This window comes from Choloepus didactylus, chromosome 4 (assembly GCF_015220235.1).
Source record: "Choloepus didactylus isolate mChoDid1 chromosome 4, mChoDid1.pri, whole genome shotgun sequence".
NCBI classification, from domain to species: Eukaryota; Metazoa; Chordata; class Mammalia; order Pilosa; family Megalonychidae; genus Choloepus; species Choloepus didactylus.
Window position 1 is genome coordinate 128,337,475 of NC_051310.1, and position 21,214 is coordinate 128,358,688.

General features: G+C 40.8%; 1 protein-coding gene across 7 annotated transcripts in view; it reads left to right on the forward strand.

Annotated features, from left to right (window-relative positions):
- The window catches only part of MYO5C (myosin VC), a 115,657-nt gene that overhangs the window by 81,653 nt on the left and 12,790 nt on the right, over positions 1 to 21,214 (forward strand). For all 7 annotated transcript variants that reach the window (XM_037833953.1, XM_037833950.1, XM_037833948.1 and 4 more), the window contains 3 exons: positions 13,521 to 13,608; positions 18,288 to 18,386; positions 19,704 to 19,858. In XM_037833953.1, the coding sequence (XP_037689881.1) occupies positions 13,521 to 13,608; positions 18,288 to 18,386; positions 19,704 to 19,858 (342 nt within the window). The remainder of the gene's footprint in view (positions 1 to 13,520; positions 13,609 to 18,287; positions 18,387 to 19,703; positions 19,859 to 21,214) is intronic.

Sequence of the window (21,214 nt, forward strand, 5' to 3'; positions counted from 1 at the left end):
CCATATACAAAATACATTCATCCCATCACAATTTCACAAAAACTTAAATCATTTCAGTAACAATAGTTAAGTACAAGATCCCATTAAATCAGCTACAGGTGTGGTCTGTCCAAAAGCAAAATTCTCCTTTAGCTCTGGATCTGTGAACTTAGAACCAGTTGTGTGCTTCTGATATACAAAGGAGGGACATTCATAGGATTAACATTCCCATTGCCATAAGGGGAAACAGTAAGGAAAACAGAGTTCACAGGACCAAAACAGTTCCTAAAACCTGCAGGACATACTTCATTAGATTTCAAAGTCTGAGAGTCATTTACAGAACAATGATGCATGCTTGGGGCTTGACAGAGTGGGAGTCTAACCCTTCCTAAGGGCCTTTTCGGAGCCATTTCCTCTCCAAATGCTGGGGTGAGTTCTCCAACATATCCACCACACCTTGGGGATACCACCTTCTTGGCCCCACTCTCCTCAGACATCGGGGTAGCTCCCGGATTCTCTTCCATCTCCGGGGCACATGCTCAACCCCTTCAGAACAGTGGGGTGGTGGCCAGGCTCTCCCCAGTCCCCTGGGAATGTGCTCCACCCTCTTTGAGGCCTGAGGTAGCAACACCTTTCCTGAACATTGAGGTGGAAGGCCCACCCTCGACCTCTGGGGCAAACTCACCCTTCCCATGCATGTGGGCCACTCCGCTCTCCCAGCCCAAGACTTCTTGACTCCAGACTTCAACCTCCATGGCTCTGTCTTTGAAGAAATTTTTCTTTCAATTTGTTCCTTGTCTGTCTCCTCCAGTCCTGACTGGCAATGGCTCTGTCTATAAAGAGTTTGCAAAAATTCTGTTGGCTTTGCATGAAGCACACAGTGGTCAAAGCCATCAGACAATAGGACTTTCCACAAATCCTTTCCGCTTAACTCCTTCTCCATCTTGGCTTGTACTGAAATAGCAGCTGGATTCCATGTTTGGTTACATCCTCATGTTGGGCTGTAGCTTCTGGGGTTTCACCCCCTGGAAGCCCAGAGTTTTTCAGGCCATCACTTTCGGGTTTCTTTGAAACCAAGAGTTCATTTCTCAGCTTATCTCTGTCCTCTCGCATTTTACTGTAAGCTACAAGTAAAAGCCAGACTACTTCTATATTTTGCTTGGAGATCTCATCAGCTAAATATTCCAGGTCGTTCTTTCAAATTCTGCCTTCCATCCAACACCAGGACTCAATTTTGCCAAATTCTTTGCCACTTTAAAACAAGGTTTGCCTTTCTTCCAGTTTGCAACAACACATTCATCATTTCTGCTCAAGGCCTCATCAGAAGTATCTTTAGAGTCCATATTTCCACAGTCTCTTCAAAGAAGTTTAGGCCTTTTCTATCAAGCTCCTCAGAGTTCTTCCAGAATCTTCCCCGTATCCATTTAAAAAGCTGCTCCAACATGTTTAGTATTTGCAAACTCAGCAGCACCCCACTTCTCTGGTACCAAAATCTGTTCTAGTTTGCTAATGCTGCCAGAATGCAAAACACCAAAAACGGATTGGCTTTTATAGAAGGGGGTTTATTTGGTTACACAGTTACAGTCTTAAGGCCATAAAGTGTCCGAGGTAACACATCAGCAATCAGGTACCTTCATTGGAAGATGGCCAGTGGTGTCCAGAAAACCTCTGTTAGCTGGGAAGGCACATGGCTGGCATCTGCTCCCAAGTTCTGGTTTCAAAACGGCTTTCTCCCAGGATGTTCCTCTCTAGGCAGCAGTTCCTCAAAAATGTCACTCTTAGTTGCACTTGGGATATTTGTCCTCTCATAGCTTCTCCAGAGCAAGAGTCTGCTTTCAATGGCTGTCTTCAGACTGTCTCTCATCTGCAGCTCCTGTGCTTTCTTCAAAGTGTCCCTCTTGGCTGTAGCTCCTCTTCAAAATGTCACTCACAGCTGCACTGAGTTTGTTCTGTTTGTCAGCTCATTTATATGGCTCCAGTGATTTAATTTAGACTCACCCTGAATGGGTGGGGCCACACCTCCATGGAAATTATCCAATCAGAGTCATCACCCACAGTTGGGTGGGGCCCATCACCACAGAAACATTCAAAGAATTACAATCTAATCAACACTGATACCTCTACCCACACAATATTACATCAAAGATAATGGCATTTTGGGGGACATAATACATTCAAACCAGCACACTGACAGTGGGCTTCCCTGTCTTGTTCCTGTTGTTAAAGGGAAAGCTTTCAGTCTCTCACCATTGAGTATGATGTTAGCTGTGGGCTTTTCATATATGCCCTTTATCATGCTGAGGAAGTTCCCTTCTATTCCTATCTTTTGAAGTGTTTTCATCAAGGATGCTGAAATTTGTCAAATGCCTTTTCTGCATCAATCGAGATGTTCATATGGTTTTTCTTCTTTGATTTATTGTCATGGTGTATTACATTAATTGGTTTTCTTGTTTTGAGCCAGCCTTGTGTAGTCAGGATGTATACTTTTTTTTAAAGTACTGCTGGATTTGATTTGCAAGTATTTTGTTGAAGATTTTTACATCTATATTCTGTAATTGGTCTGTAATTTTCTTTTCTTGTATTGTCTTTGTCTGGCTTTGATATTAGGGTGATGTTGGCTTCATAGACTGTGTTAGGTAGATTTCCCTCCTCTTCAGTTTTTTTTGAAGAGTTTGAGCAGGACTGGTACTAATTCTTTCTTGAATTCTTGGTAGAATTCACATGTGAAGCCATCTGGTCCTGGACTTTTCTTTTTTGGGAGGTTTTTGATGACTCATTCAATCTCTTTACTTGTGATTGATTTGTTGAAGTCTTCTATTTCTACTCAAGTCAATGTTGGTTGTTCATGCTTTTCTAGGTAGTTAGTCCATTTCATCTATGTCGTCTAGTTTGTTAGCATATAGTTGCTCATAGTATCCTCTCATTACCTCTTTTATTTCTGTGGGGTCAGTAGTTATGTTCCCCTTCCCATTTCTGATTTTATTTATTTGCATCCTCTCTCTTTTTTTCTTTGTCAGCCTAGCTAAGGGTCCATTGATTTTATTAATTTTCTCAAAGAACCAACTTTTATTTTTGTTGATTCTTTCTGTAGTTCTTGTGTTCTCAATTTCATTTATTTATGCTCTAATCTTTGTTTTTTTCTTTCCTTCTGTTTGCTTTGGGGGTTAGTTTGCTGTTCTTTCTCTAGTTTCTCCAGGTGAACAGTTAAGTTGTCAATTTTTTCTCTTTCTTCTTTTTTTAAGATAGGTGTTTAGAACAATAAATTTCCCTCTCAGCACTGCCTTCATTGCATCCCATAGGTTTTTTTTTTAATCCCATATGTTTTGATATGTTGTGCTTCGTTTTCATTTGCCTTGGGATACTTACTGATTTCTCTTGTAATTTCTTCCTTGACCCACTGGTTGTTTAAGAATGTGTTGTTTAGCCTCCATATATTTGTGAATTTTCCAGCCTTCCACCTGTTATTGATTTCCAACTTCATTTCATTATGATCCGAGAAAGTGTTTTGTATAATTTCAATCTTTTTACATTAATTGATCTCTGCCTTGACCCAACATGTAGTCTATCCTGGAGAATGATCCACAAGCACTTGAGACAATGTATATCCTGCTGTTGTGGCTTACAATGTTCTGTAAATATCTGTTAAGTGTAGTTCATTTATCAAGTTATCCAAGATCTCTGTTTCTTTATTGATCCTTTGGCTAGATATTTGATCCATTTGTGAGAGTGGTGTATTAAGTCTCCAACTATCATTGCAGAGGTGTCTATTTCTTCCTTCAGGGTTGTCAGTGCTTTCCTCCTGTATTTTGGGACACTCTGACTTGGTGCATAAATATTTATGATTGTTATTTTTTCTTGTCCCTTTTATTAACACTTGGTGTCCTTCTTGTCTCTTTTAATTGTTTTACATTTGATGTCTAGTTTGTCTGAAGTTCCTGTAGCTACCCCCACTCTTCTCTGGTTGTGTGAAATATATTTTTCCAACTTTTACTTTCAACCTATTTTTGTCCTTGCGTCTAAAGTGAGTCTCTTGTAGACAGCATATGGATGAATCCTGTTTTTTTATTTGTTTGTTTGTTTTTTCCATTTTGCCAGTCTGTGTCTTTTGATTGGGGAGTTTAATCCATTAACATTTAATGTTATTACTGTAAAGGCAGTACTTCCTTCCACTATTTTGTACTTTGAATTTTGTACGTAATATATTATTTTTTCTCTCCTTTTTACCTTTTTAGTTTCCCTAACTGTTAATCTTCATTTCTACACTCCTCCAAACCTCTCTCTCCTGTCTTTTCCTATATGCCTGTAGCACTCCCTTTATTATTTCTTATAGAGCATTTCTCTTGCTCATGAACTCTCTCAGTGTCTGTTTATCTGTAAATGTTTTAAACTCTCCCTCATTTTTGAAGGACAGTTTTGCCTGATTTGGATTCTTAGTTGGCAGTTTTTCTCTTTCAATATCTCAAATATATCATACCACTGCCATCTCACTTCCATAGATTCTGCTGAGAAATCAGCACATAGTCCTATCAACCTTCTTGTATGTGATGAATTGCTTTTCTTTTGCTGCTTTCAGAGTTCTCTCTTTGTCTTTGGCATTTGACAGTCTGATTAGTGTCTTGGAGTAGGATTATTTGGATTTATTCTGTTTGAGGTACCCTGTGCTTCTTGGACCTGTAATTTTATTTTAAGTTTAAACTTTCGTAAGAGCTGGGAATTTTTCAGTGATTATTTCCTCAATTTATTCTTTCTCCCCCTTTTCCCTTCTTTTCTCCTTCTGGGAAACCCATTACACCCATATTTGTGCACTTCATGTTGTCATTCAATTCCCTGAGACCCTGCTCTTGTTTTTCATTCTTTTCTCTATCTGTTCTTTTTGTATGTAGGATTTCAGATGTATTGTTCTCTAGTTCACTAATCCTTTCTTCTGCCCCTTCAAATCTGCTGTTGTATGTCTCCATTGTATTTTTCATCTCTTCTGTTGTACCTTTCATTCCCATAAGTTCTGCCATTTGTTTATGCAAGCTTTCAAGTTCTTCTTTATAGTTGCTCAGTGTCTTCTTTATATCCTTCATCTCATTTGCCATGTTTTCCTTCAACTCACTGAACTGATTTAGAAGATTTGTTTGAACATCTTTAATTAGTTGTTTCAACTCCTGTATCTCATTTGAAGTGTTGTTTGTTCCTTTGACTGGGTCATATCTTCATGCTTCCTAGTATGACTCGTGATTTTTTTTGCTGGTGTCTAGGCATATGATTTTCTTGATTATTTCATTTTGGAAGTCATTTTCTCTCTTTTGCTTTGGGTTTTCTTGTTGGTTGGCTTTGTTCTCTAACTGTTCTTTGACATTTGATTCAACTTATTCTAGACCTGTAGCACAGCTTCTGTTTAACTTATCAGAATTTTCCAGCTCTTATTTTTCTGATTCTTGCCCTGCCTATATGGAAGTTTTTGAGATTGCATTTTTGTGTGTGTGAAGTTGTTTCACCCCCAGGAGAAAGCTCTCTCTTCCATCTTCCTCCTCAGGGAATATTGATCTGCTGTTTGTTTTGTTTTGTTTTGTTTTGTGTCTCTGCATGTTTTTAATATTCTTTTCATTACCTCTAGCAATTTTTACCTGGAGGTCTAACTCTGGGAGGAGGGACTCCACAGATAGGATTGACCCCAGTCATATTTTCCCAAAGAAGACAGGCCCAGGACTCACAAAAGGGACATAATCAGCATCACGGTTTCTGAGGGGTGGTGGGGGAAGAGACCCAGCAGGGTGCCATTATTTCCTGTGAAGTCTTTTCATTTTGTGCTTTTTCTGTCCTACCCAGCAGATGGTGCTTGTCAGCCTGCTGCTCCCCACAGGCATAAAGTGGTACTGTGCCTTTAGTTCTCAACAGACCCTCTCCCTGCCAGGGGCATGGTTGAGACAGAGGCTGAGGCTGAAAGTGGGCTTAAATTGTTTCTGATTTCCAGCTCATGGGGTCTGAATTCTCTAAATAACAGTCACCACCTGTGCTGGGCCTTGCCCACCCTCTTTGGGGGGGGGGGGGCGGTGAGGAACTGCTCTTCAACCCCCATTCCCTGCCAGTTGGAAATGTTACAGGACTCTCAAACCCCTCCCTATTCCCCCCTGCCAGAAGCATGTTTGAAGCAGGATGGGCTCAGCTTTTTAGGTTGAAACTGTTGGCATGTTTGAGACAGAGGCTGGGCTCTGCTTTGTGTAGGTTGAAACTGCTGCTGATATCCCAACCCTGGGGCCTAAATTCTCTGACCCAGTTGTGCTGGGCCCTGTCACCCTCCCCCCTTTTCTGGGGGAAGGATGAGCCCTTTAGGAAACTATCTCCTCCACCTGATTAATTCCTTTGTCTCCCAGTCATTCCTTATTTCCACCTTTGCCTGGGGAAGGGTTGACAACTGAGAATGCCTGCTGTTTTGTTTTGTTTTTTTACTGGGCTGCTAAAAAAAAAACAGAAAGAGGGAAAAAGAAAAAAAAAATCTGCTCCCAGAGCCAGCCCCAACTCCCCTCCCACCCGGGTTCACCAATTAAGAGTCAAAATTGGTACCCAGCTCTGTGTGCCCCTTTTCTCAGTGCACAGCCATTTTCCAGTATCTTGAGCTCAGCCAGCTCCAGAAACCTCTGTTTTCTTGTGTGTGTGTGTGTTTTGTTTTGTTTTTTTGTTTTTTTATTATTGTTTCTCATCAGCCCTGACTCTTCCCTACTGGGGGTAGGGCTAATATTGATCTCCGGGTATCTCTCTTGTTTGGGTTGTAGATTTATCTGTGCTAGGAGCTGGTATTCAATGATCTGAATTTGTTAATCAAATCTGCAACTGGAGCTTGGTTGAGCTCTCCTTCCCTTGCTCCTAGTAGAGAGAGCTTCTGTTCCCCACCAGGGAGTGACTCTGAGTGACTCTAAATTTCTGTTTCCCACCAGGGAGTGACTGCCTTGCCAGTAGGGAAGGGGCACCAGCCTCCACAGCATGTAAGAATTTACTTAAAAGTTCTGGGCTGTGATTTATCAATTTTGGCCCTTCCACTCATTCCAGGCTGGTGTACAATGTGCGCCTGGTCATGAAAGTCCCTCAAACAATTGTTCCAGATAGTTCCTGGCTATTTACTAGGTGCCATAGAGGATGAACTAAATCCCACACCTCCCTACGCTGCCATCTTGCCCCATCTCTCCAGGATTTGACTTTGACAAATAATTATATCTAAAAAGAGGTACCCAGGGAGTTAGGCATTTAAAAGAAAGTAACAAATTCCAATCAGTGGCACCTAGATGATCCCCATAGTTTTTTTGTTTTTTTTTTTAATTTTTATTTGGATTGTTCAGATACCGTACAATTATCCAAAGATCCAAAATGTACAATCAGTTGCCCCTGGTACCCTGATACAGCTGTGCATCCATCACCACACTTAATTTTTGTTCAATTTTTAGAACCTTTTCATTACTCCAGACAAGAAATAAAGTGAAAGATGAAAAAAGAAAAAAAGAAAAAAATAGAAAAGGAAACTCGAATCCTCCCATATCCCTAACCAACCCCCCTCAATTGTTGACTCGTAGTGTTGGTATAGTACATTTGTTACTGTTTATGAAAGAATGTTGAAATGCTAACTGTAGTATATAGTTTGCAATAGGTATATATTTCTTCCCTATATGCCCCTCTATTATTAACTTCTAGTTGTATTGTCATACATTTGTTCTGGTTCATGGAAGAGATTTCTAATATTTGTACAGTTAATCATGGACATTGCCCACCATAGGATTCAGTTTTATACATTCCCATCTTTTGACCTCCAACTTTTCTTCTGGTGACATATATGACTCTGAGCTTCCCCTTTCCACCTCATTCACGCACCATTCGGCACTGTTAGTTATTCTCACATCTTGCTACCAACACCTCTGTTCATTTCCAAACACTTAAGTTCATCCTAGTTGAACATTCTGCTCATACTAAGCAACTGCTCCCCATTCTTAAGACTCGTCCTATATCTTGGTACCTTATATTTCATGTCTATGAGTTTATATATTATAATTAGTTCTTATCAATGAGACCCTATAATATTTGTCCTTATGTGTCTGGCTTATTTCACTCAGTATATTGCCCTCAAGTTTTTGTCATCAACCTATTTTTTTTTTTTAAGATGGTTTTGTTCACACGCCATACATTCCATCCTAAGTAAACAATTGATGGTTCTCTGTATGGTCACATGTTTATGTGTTCACTACCTTCATTCACCACTATCTATATAAGGGCATCTACATTTCTTCCACAAGGCAGGAGGGAGAGTCAAAGAAGGTAGAGAGGCAAAAGAAAGAGGAAAAAAAATGACAGCTAGGAAGTAGCAAAAGGAAAAGGAACCTTAAATCAAAGTAGAGTAAAGAGTCAGACAACACCACCAATGTCAAGTGTCTAACATGCCTCCCCTATCCCCCTCTCTTATCTGCATTTAACTTGGTATATCACCTTTGTTACATTAAAGGAAGCATAATACAATGATTCTGTTAGTTAGTCTCCAGTATACATTGATTGCATCCCTCCCCCAATGCCTCCACATTTTTAACACCTTGCAAGGTTGACATTTGCTTGTTCTCCCTCGTGAAAGAACATATTTGTACATTTAACACAATTGTTGAACACTCAAGATTTCACCAAGTTACACAGTCCCATTCTTTACCTTTCCTCCTTTCTTCTGGTGTCTCACATGCTCCCAACCTTCCTCTCTCAACCATATTCATAGTTATCTTTGTTCAGTGTACTTACATTGCTGTGCTACCATCTCCCAAAATTGTGTTCCAAAGCACGCACTCCTGTCTTCTCCTGTCACTCTGTAGTGCTCCCTTTAGTATTTCCTGTAGGGCGGGTGTCTTGTTGACAAAGTCTCTCATTGTCTGTTTGTCAGAAAATATTTTGAGCTCTCCCTCATATTTGAAGGACAGCTTTGCCAGATATAGGATTCTTGGTTGGCGGTTTTTCTCTTTCAGTATCTTAAATATATCACACCACTTCCTTCTTGCCTCCATGGTTTCTGCTGAGAGATCCGCACATAGTCTTATTAAGCTTCCTTTGTATGTGATAGATTGCTTTTCTCTTGCTACTTTCAGGATTCTCTCTGTCTTTGACATTTGATAATCTGAATATTAAGTGCCTTGGCATAGGCCTATTCAGATCTATTCTGTTTGGAGTACGCTGTGCTTCTTGGATCTGTAATTTTATGTCTTTCATAAGAGATGGGAAATTTTCGTTGATTATTTCCTCTATTATTGCCTCTGCCCCTTTTCCCTTCTCTTCTCCTGGGACACGAATGATACGTACATTCTTGTACTTTGTTTCATCCTTAAGTTCCTGGAGACATTGCTCATATTTTTTCATTCTTTTCTCCATCTGCTCCTTTGCATGTAGGCTTTCAGGTGTTTTGTTCTCCAGTTCCTGAGTGTTTTTCTTCTGCCTCTTGAGATCTGCTGTTGGGTGTTTCCATTGTGTCTTTCATCTCGTGTTGTGCCTTTCATTTCCATAGATTCTACTAGTTGTTTTTTTGAACTTTTGATTTCTGCCTTATGTATGCCCAGTGTTTTCTTTACAGCCTCTATCTCTTTTGCCAAATCTTCTCTAAACTTTTTGAATTGATTTAGCATTAGTTGTTTAAATTCCTGTATCTCAGTTGAATTGTATGTTTGTTCCTCTGACTGGGCCATAACTTCGTTTTTCTTAGTGTAGGTTGTAGTTTTCTGTTGTCTAGGCATCTGACCTCCTAGGCCACCCCAATCAGGTTTTCCTAGATGAGAACATGCTCAGGTCACAGAAGGAGGAAATAGTGAGTATCTGGTTTCCCTGATGGTTTTTCTTAGAGCATTGATACACCTGCGCTTTTCTGCCCAGTAGGTGCACCTGTCGGCCTGTCACCAGCTGGTGTAAGAGGGTGTGGCCTGTGGCTCTCCTCCCCTAGGCTCTGGGGTCTGGTTCCGGAAAGGCAGGCAGTAGAGCTGGGCCCCTCCCTTTCCTCTTGCGAAGCTATGCCCCCTCCAGATAGGTCATTTGCATATCAATAAGTTCTTTGTTTCTCTGCCTCTGCTGATCAGAGTGTTTTGATTTTAAAATGGCCGAGGCTGTCTTTACTGCAAAGCACTGCGGGCTGAAAATGGCTGAAGTTTTCTCCATAGAGACAGGAAGGGACAGAAAAGCCCCCACGTTCACCCGTCAACCAGAGATAGCACCCAATCCTCTCGACTCCCTGTCCTGAGACAGATATGTCCCCCGACTCTCCCAAGATCAGTTGTCACCAAAAGCCTCTGTCTGCTTGTTGAGGATTCGCTGTCTGTATTGAGCAGTTAACATTAAAACCCCAGTTGGAGCTGGGCTGAGAGAGTGCTGTTCTCTAGCACCGTGACGCTTCCGTGAGGGCGGGGCTCTTGGCTCTTGGCTCTCAGCTCAGGTCCGCAGTTTGACTTACAGATTTTATGCTACAATCTCGGGCATTCCTCCCAATTCAGGTTGATGGATGATGAGTGGACAGTCACGTTTGTCTCCCCACAGTTATTCCAGGTTATTTCCTAGTTTTTTGGTCATTTATGAATTGTTCCGGGGGGGGACTAACAGTCTTCCACTCCTCTCTATGCCACCATCTTAGCTCCTCCCACCCCCCCATAGTTTTTTGAGGTGAGCACAACTTCCCCAGACAATAGAATCCTCAGATCACACCTGCCTGCTGTATGTGGGTGAGTGGCTGGCCCTGACCCATGGCCATGGCACAGTGCATGTCCCTGGGTTCTCCATGGCAGCCAGCAGTAAGGGAGAGTATCTTTGGGTGGATGAGGCTTGTGCTGTGTGCAGTCCAGTGTGTCCCTCCACTCTCTAGGTGTGAGCATGTGTCTTTGGGTTCCTGCCAGTCCCAGTGAGTCCTGTGGGGTCTGCACCGTGTGGCTGACACTTGGCGCGGGTGGTGGGGGTTGGGGGGCGGGCACGGTAAGGTCCTGCTCAGTTCCCTCGCCTCCTCTCGAGATGTCCTATGTGCCTGGCTCTAATTCCAGGAGAAGACAGGCCAGCCCTCTTTCCTCTGCAGTGCACAGAGCTGAGGACAGTCATATCCATGTGATCTTTTCAACAAACTATTCCTGAACCAATGAGAAGCTTCAGTGTTACAAATGGACAGATGAATGTGCAAGCAAAGGATATGATTTCTCTGTGTTAGATGGTTTTATTTTGCCCACAGCTGAGACTTGATCTGTATTATTTTCCTAGGACTGCCATAACTATTTACCCAAACTGGGTGGCTTAAAACAACAGAAATCTGTTCTCTCACAGCTGTTGAAGCCAGAAATCTGAAGTCAAGGTGTCAGCAGGACTGTGTTCCCTCTGAAGACCCTGGAGGAGAATCTGTGCTTCCACTTTCATATGTCCTTCTTCTGTCTGTGTTTCTCTGTGGGTTTGTTTCTGTCTCTTACAAGGACACTCTCATTGAATTTATGGCGCATTCTAGTTCAGTATGATCTCATTTCAATCCTTGATTAATTGGAAAGACCTTATTAATTAATCTGCAAAGACCTTATTTCCAAATAATGTCACATTCTGGGGTTCCCAGCAGACATGCATTTTAGAGGGACACTGTTCAACCCCACATGATCCTTTGAGTCAAGGAAAATCCTTATTTTTAAAAAAGGGAAAAAAAACTTCTAATGATAATGATCATCTCACCACTTATCAAAGAAATTCAAAATTATTTTTGCCTCTAACAGAAATCTTGCATTGCTGGTCAAAACATCTTGAAATGGGCACCATCATACATGGTTGCTGGGAATATGAATTGATATAAACATTCTGAGCATGATTTGGAGACATATCATGAACCTTTGAAAGAGTTCATCCCCTTCGACTCAGTAATGCAACTTCTAAGATTCTATCCTGAATAAATAATCAAAGATTTTTGTTCAGAGCATTCATTGTAGTATTATTCATCACAGAAAAGAATGGAAACAAAATGGATGTCTAATATTGGGCGATAGATTAAGTTATTGACTATCAGATGATTTAGACCTTAAAGTGACAGCCTGGGTATATAATCATGACATGGGAAAATGTCTGCAATGTAATTAGAGAAAAATGTAGGAATTAAAACTTTACATGCAGTATATGATCCCAATTTTGTAAAATTTATATGTGCCATTTCGGAAAAAAAAATGAAATAAAAATGTGAAGAGTGGTTTCGTTCAGGTTATAGATGTATAGATGTACTTGAGATGGCTCAAATTAGAGGGAAGAAGCTGTACCCACAGCCCCACCCAGGTCAGATAAAGTTCCTGGTGTGTTTAGCCAGGAACCCTGAACTCTAGCAGAGGAGAGGTGGCTGCACAGGGTGGGAGTGGGCTCAAGAGTCCCCAGGAGCACATGGCTGGATCTGAGGAGCCTGATTCCTTGCTTTGTAAAGCCCTTGGAACTCAGGAAGAATCTAAATATTCTATGCCCTTTATAGGCAATATTTATAGGCATAAATTTATTGGCTATCCCAGTTCTCGAGCCAAATTCAGCATTGTTAAGGCCACCTCCTTCTCGAGAAGGAAAGGCAAAGCCAGGGCCCAAGTCTCTGAACAGTTTCTCTGCCACCAGCTTATGACATCCAGAAAACCCATTTTCCCACCTTGATTTTTAAAAAATTCTGTGCAATGGGTATTGCTTTATAGTAAGGGAAAAATAGATCAAGATAAATGTGGGCTATATATACAATGGAATATTATTCAGTCATATCTTAGTTTTCCTAGCTGTTAAGACAAATACCACTCAAGGGGGTTGCTTAACAACAGGAATGTATTGGCTCACAGTTTCAGAGACTAGAAGGCTTGCTTCCTCCCAGGTTGGTAGCCTTCTGTCTGGCCAGCAATCCTTGTTCCTTGGCTTTCCCATCACATGGCGACATACGCTATCTTCTCTTCTGACTTCTGGTCTTCTGTAACTATGTCTGAATTTCTTTGGCTTCTAAATGACTCCAGTACTCCAAATTAAGGACTATCCTCATTGAGTTGTACCACATCATAACTAAAATAACATCCTCAAGAGATCCTATTTGCAATAAGTTCACACCCACAAGAAGGCGGATTAAGATTAATAACATATCTGGATTGGGGGCATAATTCAATCTACCACAAGCCATAAAAAAAAATGAAGTATTGATTCATGCTACAACATGTGTGAACCTTGAAAACATTATGCTAAGTGAAACAGTCACAAAAGGCTACATATTATATTATTCCATTAAAATGAAATGTCCAGAATTGGTAAATATATAGGGACAGAAAACAGATTTGTGTTGCCAGGGTCTAGGAGGGATGGGGAGATTGAGGGATGCAGGCTGGGATTTGGGTTTCTTTGGGGGAGATGAAAGTGTTCTAATATTGAGTGTGGTGATGCCTGCACAATTCTGAATATACTAAAAACTGTTGAATTACACACTTTAAATGGGTGGATTGTCTGGTGTGTAAATTGTATCTCAATAAAGCTATTACAAAAAATAGATTAAGATGCTTCCAAGCTAATGTCCTTGTTTCTTTTGATTTCTGTAGGATCTTGAAGAAGAGTTAGACATGAAGGACAGAGTGATTAAAAAGCTACAAGATCAACTCAGGACTCTAACCAAGACAATTGAAAAAGGTAAGAGACATGGTATTCACTTGTTATTCTTTTGAGCTTTCAGATAAGGTAAAAAAAAATCACTGAAGTATTTGTTTCCGCGATTGTGGTCCAAAGCCTTTGAAACCCAAAGGAATGATTCTCAATTGGTGGAGTTTAGGACCCAGCAATGGGTTAATGGAAAGATTCTTTGAGGCAGGAACACAGCTCACCACTCCTCAGGTAATACCAGATATGTTCATATAAGTAGAGGGGGTGCTCTATAATGAATATTATTAACCTCTTCCTATGTTGACTCTCCCTGTTAAAAATGAAGCGGAAAAAGTTTAAAAATTGACTTCTTTGAAATTCGCCTTTCCCAGTTAATAGGATCAATATCCTAATTTCTATTAGAAGAAAGAAGTAGAGAACTAAGAAGTCCTACAGTCCTGGATATGGACTTACTTCACACTTAGAATGCCATCATGAACTGTGAAGAGGACCCCAGCCTTTCTTTCCTTTGCTTGCTTCTGTGTCACTGAACTTTGCTTGTCTTCTGCCCTCTTCACTCTTGTTTCTCCTTTCTCTTCCTCACAGCCTTTATCACTAAGCTGTCTATTCAACTATCTGTTCTTTTTTCTATATTCATTTATTTGAAGAGCTCCTTTACTCTTACTTATTCAACCTCAAATTTAAAATGTCCAGAACCAAACTGTTGATCTTTCCCCTTCATTAATGTTAGTCTGTTCCATGAGGGCAGGGAATCATATCAGTTCTCTGTACCCACACTCGATTGTATCTCCATCACTAGAATGAATGAATGAACTGTCTTCCCTCCATCAAGACTACCAAACCCACTTTCCAGTCCTTATGTCTTTTCCAGAGTCCAGTCCTCTTTTGCCTGTAAGACTACCTGCTTTCTATAGTCATCTCTAACTCAAGGTATCTATATTCAAATCCATCAGCTTCAACATCCCTTCCTGTATTAGTTATCTTTTGTTGTGTAACAAATTACCCCACAACTTACAACTTAAAACAACAAATATTTGACAAACACTTAACGGTTTCTGAGAGTCAGGAATCCAGGAGCAGCTTAGCTGGATGGTTCGGCCTCAGAGCTGCATCAAGTTGTCAGCCAGAGATGTCATCATCGGAAAGCTTAACTGGAGCTGGAGGATCGACTTCCAAGCACTACAACGTGGCTGTTGGCAGGGAGCCAATATGTCTTCAACACTAGGCAGGAGCTTCTAGGGTCCCTGCAAGGAACAGTCCCAGAAACAAGTCATCGCACTCAAGAATACCCAAAGTATGGTGTCCCAATCAGGTGTTTCTGCTTTGTTTATTGTCCTTCCCCATGCAGATGCAATTTACCAACCATAGGTCATGTTTATCGTAAGCAGTGTTGCTTAGGAAAACAGCTAACTTTCTACCTTTATCAGTCGTCATGGGAGCAGAGCCAACAAGTTAACAGAAGGATGAATTCTCATGCAGTAGTAAGAATGTTTTGTTAACCCTTTACCCATGCTACTTTCTTTTTCAGCCACCAGATTCTGCTCACTTTTCTTGATCCAACCGGAGAGCAGACTCTTCCACAAAGCCTTTTTCAATGCTGCTGTAACAAATTGCCACAAACTAAGTGTCTTAAAACAACACAATTTTATCATCTTACAGTTGTATAAGTTAGAAGTCTGAAATGGCTTTCACTGGACTAAAACCAAGGTGCCAGTGGGCCTTGTTCCTTCTGGAGGCTCTAGAGAAGAGTCTGTCTCCTTGCCTTTTCCAGTTTTTCGAGGCTGCCTGCATTCCTTGGCAGGCATGAGCCCCTTTCTCCATCTTCAAAGTCAGCAGTGTGGCATCTTCAAAATCTCTGTGGTTCTCTAACCTCTGCTTCCGTTATCACATCTTTTTCTCTCAGGATGGATATGAATCTTTAGGGGGGCATCAAGTGGACTGTGGTCCCCCAAAGATGTCCAAATCCTAGTCCCTGGAACCTGTGAATACATTACCTTACATGGCAGAAGGGATTTCGCAGATGGATAGGTTAAAAATCTTGACATGGGAGATTATCCTGGATATCTGTATGGGCCAGTGTAATCGCAAGTGTCCTTACAAGTGGAAAACAGAAGTGTCAAAAGTGAGAGATGTGATGATGGAAGCAGAGGTCAGAGTGATGTGGCTGTGAGACAGAATGCAGAGGTCCAGAAACTGGAAAAGGCAAGGAACAGATTCTCCCCTTCAGCCTCCACAAGGAATGCAGCCCTATGACACTTTTTTAAATTGCTTTTAATTTTGAAATATTTTCAAATTACAAGACAGTTACAAAAATTATACAAACCCCATACAGAGAACTCCTACACTTATCCCTCCAGATGTCCAGATCACACAGATCTACCAATTTCAACATTTTGCCACACTTGTGTCATTGTATCTGTCTATCTGTCATCCATCTTTCTGTCTGTCTATTTATCTACATATCAATCCATTTTCTAAACACTTGAATGTAGGTTGTATGCATCATGCTCCTTGTACACTTGTAATACACCATGTACATTTCCTGAGAACAAGGATATTCACTCATGTAACAACCTTAGATACAGTTATCAGGTTCAAGAAATTTAACATTGATATAGAGCTTCCCCTCAATATTCCAATTTTTTCATGTCTCAACAATGTCCTTTTGAGCTTTTTTTCCTCCTTTATTAGCTCCTGTCCAGGATCATGTATTGCATTTCATTATCATTGTCTCTTTAGTTGCTCTTTTTATTTTTAATTGTGGGAACATATATACAACAATAACTTTCCCATCTCACCACTCCCAAGCATACAATTAACATCATATTCACAATGTTGTGGTGCCCTCACTATCCGCCATTACCAAAACTTTCCCATCTCCCAAACAGAAACGCTACACCTATTATGTATTAACTCCCTGTTCCCCCTGCCTTGGACAATCTGTACTCCACTGTCTAGCTCTACAAGCTTGCATATTCTGTGATATTTTCTTTGTAATTACCCTGGGGCTTGAATATAACATCCCAAATCCATAACAGTCTTGTTTGCTTTGATACCAATTTAACTTCAGTATTATACACAAACTATGTTCCTGTACGTCTTTATCCCTATACCCTTATGCAGTTCTTGTCACAAATTACATTTTTATACATGATGAATCTAAAACCACTGATTTCTCATTACATTTTATGCATTTTCCTTTTACATCATGTAGGAAGTAAAAAGTAGAGTTGCAAACCAAAAATACAATAGTACTGGCATTACCCTCATCAGAGATCTTTATTTCTTCATGCAGCTTCACTCTGTTATTGATTGTCCTTTTCTTTCAACCTGAAGAACTCTCTTTACTATTTTCTTGCAGGGCAGTCTAGTAGTGACAAGCTCCCTAAGCTTTTGTTTATCTGGGAATGACTTAATCTTTCCCTCATTTTTGAAAGACAGTTTTGTTAGATATAGAATTCTTGTTTGGTAATTTTTGCTTTCAGCACTTTAAATATGTCATCCCACTGCCTACTTGCCTCCATAGTTTCCGGTGAAAAATTGGCACTTAGTCTTACTGACACTCCCTTGTATGTGACATGTTGTTTCTCTCTTGCAGCTGTCAGAATTCTCTCTTTATCCTGGGCATTCAACATTTGATTATAATATGTCACAGTGTAGATCTATTTGAGTTTGCCCTGTTTGAAGTTCATTGAGCATCTGAGATGTATATATTAATGTCTTTCATTAAATTGGGGAAGTTTTCAGCCATTTTTTTTTTAATATTCTTTCTGCCCCTGCCTCTCTTTCTTGTCCTTCTGTGACTCCCACAACACGTATATTGGTACACTCAATGGTGGTTCCTTGGGCTCTGTTCACTTTTCTTTCTTCTTTCTTCTTTCTGCTCCTAAGATGGGATGATTTCAATTGTCTTATCTTCAGTTTCACTGATTCTTTCTTCTGACAGCTCCAATCTGCTATTGGACCTCTCTAGGGATTTTTTTTAATTTCTATTACTATGCTCTTCAACTCTGTTTGGATCCTTTTCATAATTTTTTCTCTCTATTGATATTCTCTTGTGTTCATCTGTTCTCCTGATTTCCTTTAGTTGTTTGTCCGTGTTTCCCTTTCCCTCTTTGAAAATATTTAGGACCATTTTTTAAAGTCTTTGTCTGGTCTGGTATGTCCCCAGTCCTGCTGATGTTTTCATTTTAGCCCCGTAAGACCCATTTTGGATTTCTGTCCTCCAGAATTTTAAGATAATAAATTTATGTTTTTTTAAGCCACTACATTTGTAGTAATTTGTTATAGCAGCAATAGGAAACTAATACAGCCCCCTGGGGTTATGTACTTAGTACTTTTTACACCAAATGTTTTATGAGTCTAGCTTCCTTCATTGTAGCATCAGCACCTAAAGGCAAGGACAACATCTTGCACTTCTATTTTATGCCCACTGTGCTGGATATACATCAGGCCCTTATAAGGATTCCTTCAAGAATAACTCGGCCTTTTCAACAGCAGCTGTACTCACAGATGTACTCAGAAATAGGAATCACTACCAGGAAAAATTCTTCATGATATGATAAAGTTTTAATTTATCTCAAAGTGACAGGAGTTTTTGTGCAAAACAGGCAAAATGGGGTGGAAGGAGATGGAGTAGTCTCACTACAAAACCTGCAAAAGTTGTGTTGTGTGTGTGTGTTTAACTAACTGTTTGCCTCTGTCTACAGCCAATGATGTGCACTTGTCTTCAGGACCCAAGGAGTACCTTGGAATGCTGGAATACAAGAAGGAAGATGAGGCCAAGCTGATTCAAAACCTCATTCTTGGTAGTGAAATCTGCAACCCTGAGTTCCTGCTTTGTCTTTGAGGATTTTAACATCAGTCAATGCCATAGTCCTGAGATGGGACAGTTCTTTTTCCTTTTCCTCCTCTCACTTCCTTCTTTGCATGTTATCCTTGCACAGGGATTCTCAGCTTCAGCATTATTGATATTTTGGACCAGAAAAATCTTTGTTTTGGGGGATCTGCACATTGTAGGATATTGAGCAGCATCTCTGGCTTCTACCAACTAGATACCAAAACAATCCCTAGTCATGGCAATTAAAAAATGCCCCCTGGGGGAAAAATTGCTGTCGGTTGAGAACCACTGCCCTAGCCTTTCCCCGAGTCTAATCATAGGGTTAGGATAAGAGACACATCTCCTCATCTTTGTCTTAGCACAAGAGCCATAATGGAAGTAATTGTGGCTTCTGAAACCCATTTGACTTCTGCTGAGACATTTATTTGCAGGCAATGTGATAAGGGCTTTCCAGCCTTGCTTCAGTGATGGATTGTCTCAGTGTGCATGCTCAAGGGCTGGTGGTCGTAAGACCAATCTTACTAGATCATCCTCACCATGATCTTCTACATGGTTCCACAGAAGGAGGGAGAAAAGCTGCCTCCCTATCAGCTGGCCCAAAATCTCAAAGAAGAAAACCAGTGTGTCACCTTACTTCTTTTTCTTCTGAGTAATTGTCCTCAAGCACATAAGTACCCTTTCCTTTCCCATGTATACTGGTGCACAGCTGGGGACCTCTTCTTAATTCCTGTGTCTCACTGGAACCCTGGGGATATCTTAAACATTTTTACCTTAACTTATTCTGTAAATATTCTCTCTGTCCTTCATCCCCACTCTGTATCACTGTACCATTCTCTTCTATTGAGGGGCCAGCCAGGTCTCCTCTACAGGATTCTGTGTACCTATTTAACCTAAAATTCAAGTCAGTTTCATATGATAGCTGAAATCATATTCAGTCTCCATCAAAGTGGCTGGGATGGGGATGTATGGAACTGGGGTACCTTTCCTTATATTGGAGATCCAAAATCTAGGGACTCCACACTGGGGAATATAAATTCTGACTCTTACTAGTCTTTTAAAAAGTAGAAAGTACTTTGCAACTGAAAAAAAAGAGAAGTAAGTGGGGACTGTGTGTTTTCACCAAGAAAGGAGCCAGATTGAATTCCTTAAAGAAAAAAGAAATCCCTATGCATTTAGGCACTTTATCAAATACAGAAAAACAGAACCTCTTGCCCCATCGTCAGAGTCTCCTTAGGAAGAGAGCTGACCTGTCACCTCTAATCTTCATTGACTCTCTCCGCTCCAGACTTAAAACCTCGTGGTGTGGTGGTGAACATGATCCCTGGCCTGCCAGCTCACATCCTCTTCATGTGTGTACGCTATGCAGACTCCCTAAATGATGCCAATATGCTGAAGTCCCTCATGAACAGCACCATCGATGGCATCAAGCAGGTGGTAAAGGTGAGACCCACCCTTGACACTGGCCCTTGTAGGAGAATCTATGGGAATGACCAGCTGCCTGTCCTTTGCCCATCCTCAGCCTCCAGCCTTTGGTGAACCAAGTGGTTCCTCAAGCTACTTTGAGGCCCAAGCAGTGAAAGAAGCCACACTCTAAGAGAAAGACAAGTTAGGTGAGGGATCCCCAAGCAGTGGATTAGAGCTGCCAATAGACCTCAACACCTTACCAGTGAGACTACAACCTGGCAGCCACCACCCACTGCCACTTCTGTGCCCTCAGGTCTGAGTTTCCTGGCTACAAGGGATGCACGTTCTATTGGTGTAACAAATGTGGAATGATGAGGAATGAAAAGGACTACAACATTACTCATTTCCTTCCTTGGCATTTATATAATTCTCTCTTCTAAAATCGTATTATGTGCTTTTATTCCCAGTCCAGAAATGAAAATGAGCTCTGTTTTAGTAAGGTTAGTTACTTAGTAAAACTAAGCTGCTAGAGCAGAGAGACACCCTCCCTCTCCCCCTTTGGAGGGTGACTGTGCTCCACACAGTCATGCAGAGACCCAGGTTCTTTCCAGTGTGCTGTCTGCCAGCCACTAGGATATTGTCCTAGCTGGAATGATTAGACAGGGGAACAACTAGCAGTTTGCCACTGGATACAAGGGAACCAATCATGGGATGTAGAAAGCATGTGTGTATAGTGTCAATATCAGAAGTTACCAACTGAACTCTTTATGAGTGTTCTCTTCATGATGTGACATATGGACAATGATCAAAAATGACAATGACAAAGAGCAGAGTTATATGAAGGCCAGTGTAATACTAAGAGAAAGTTCATCACTAATTTCCTTTCCAGCTTTAGCATAATCCTAAAACCATTCTTAGCTTGCTGATTTTTTTTTCCTGGAAACTCATTAAGGGATAAATGAGTAAATAACCACATGATTAAGCATCAAAGCTTCCACTAAACAGCCCTCGGTCCTTGCTGCCAGGGATGGTTGCTTTGTTTAAAGACCTCTCTAGAAATGTTTGGTTCAACTTGGAATCTTGGATAACCAACCACCAGAGTGTGGTTAGGGTGGTTGATTCAACACAAACCTGGGCTTTTTGTGCATGCTGTTATTCTGGGTATGGAAATTCATTAGCCACAGTAAGTTGGAGTTAGTACTGAACCTGATTTTCTGGGAAATAATCATCTAGTTTATAGTTCTTTAAGAAGTCCAAGTTGCTGGGTCTCATAACTTACTTGTCCACATGGGAAGGGAGCAGTAAAATATAGATCCAATATCTTTCATTCCCTCTACAAAAAAGAAGCAAGTTTTGATGTTGGGATAAATTTGAATTTTTTACTGCGGAGGG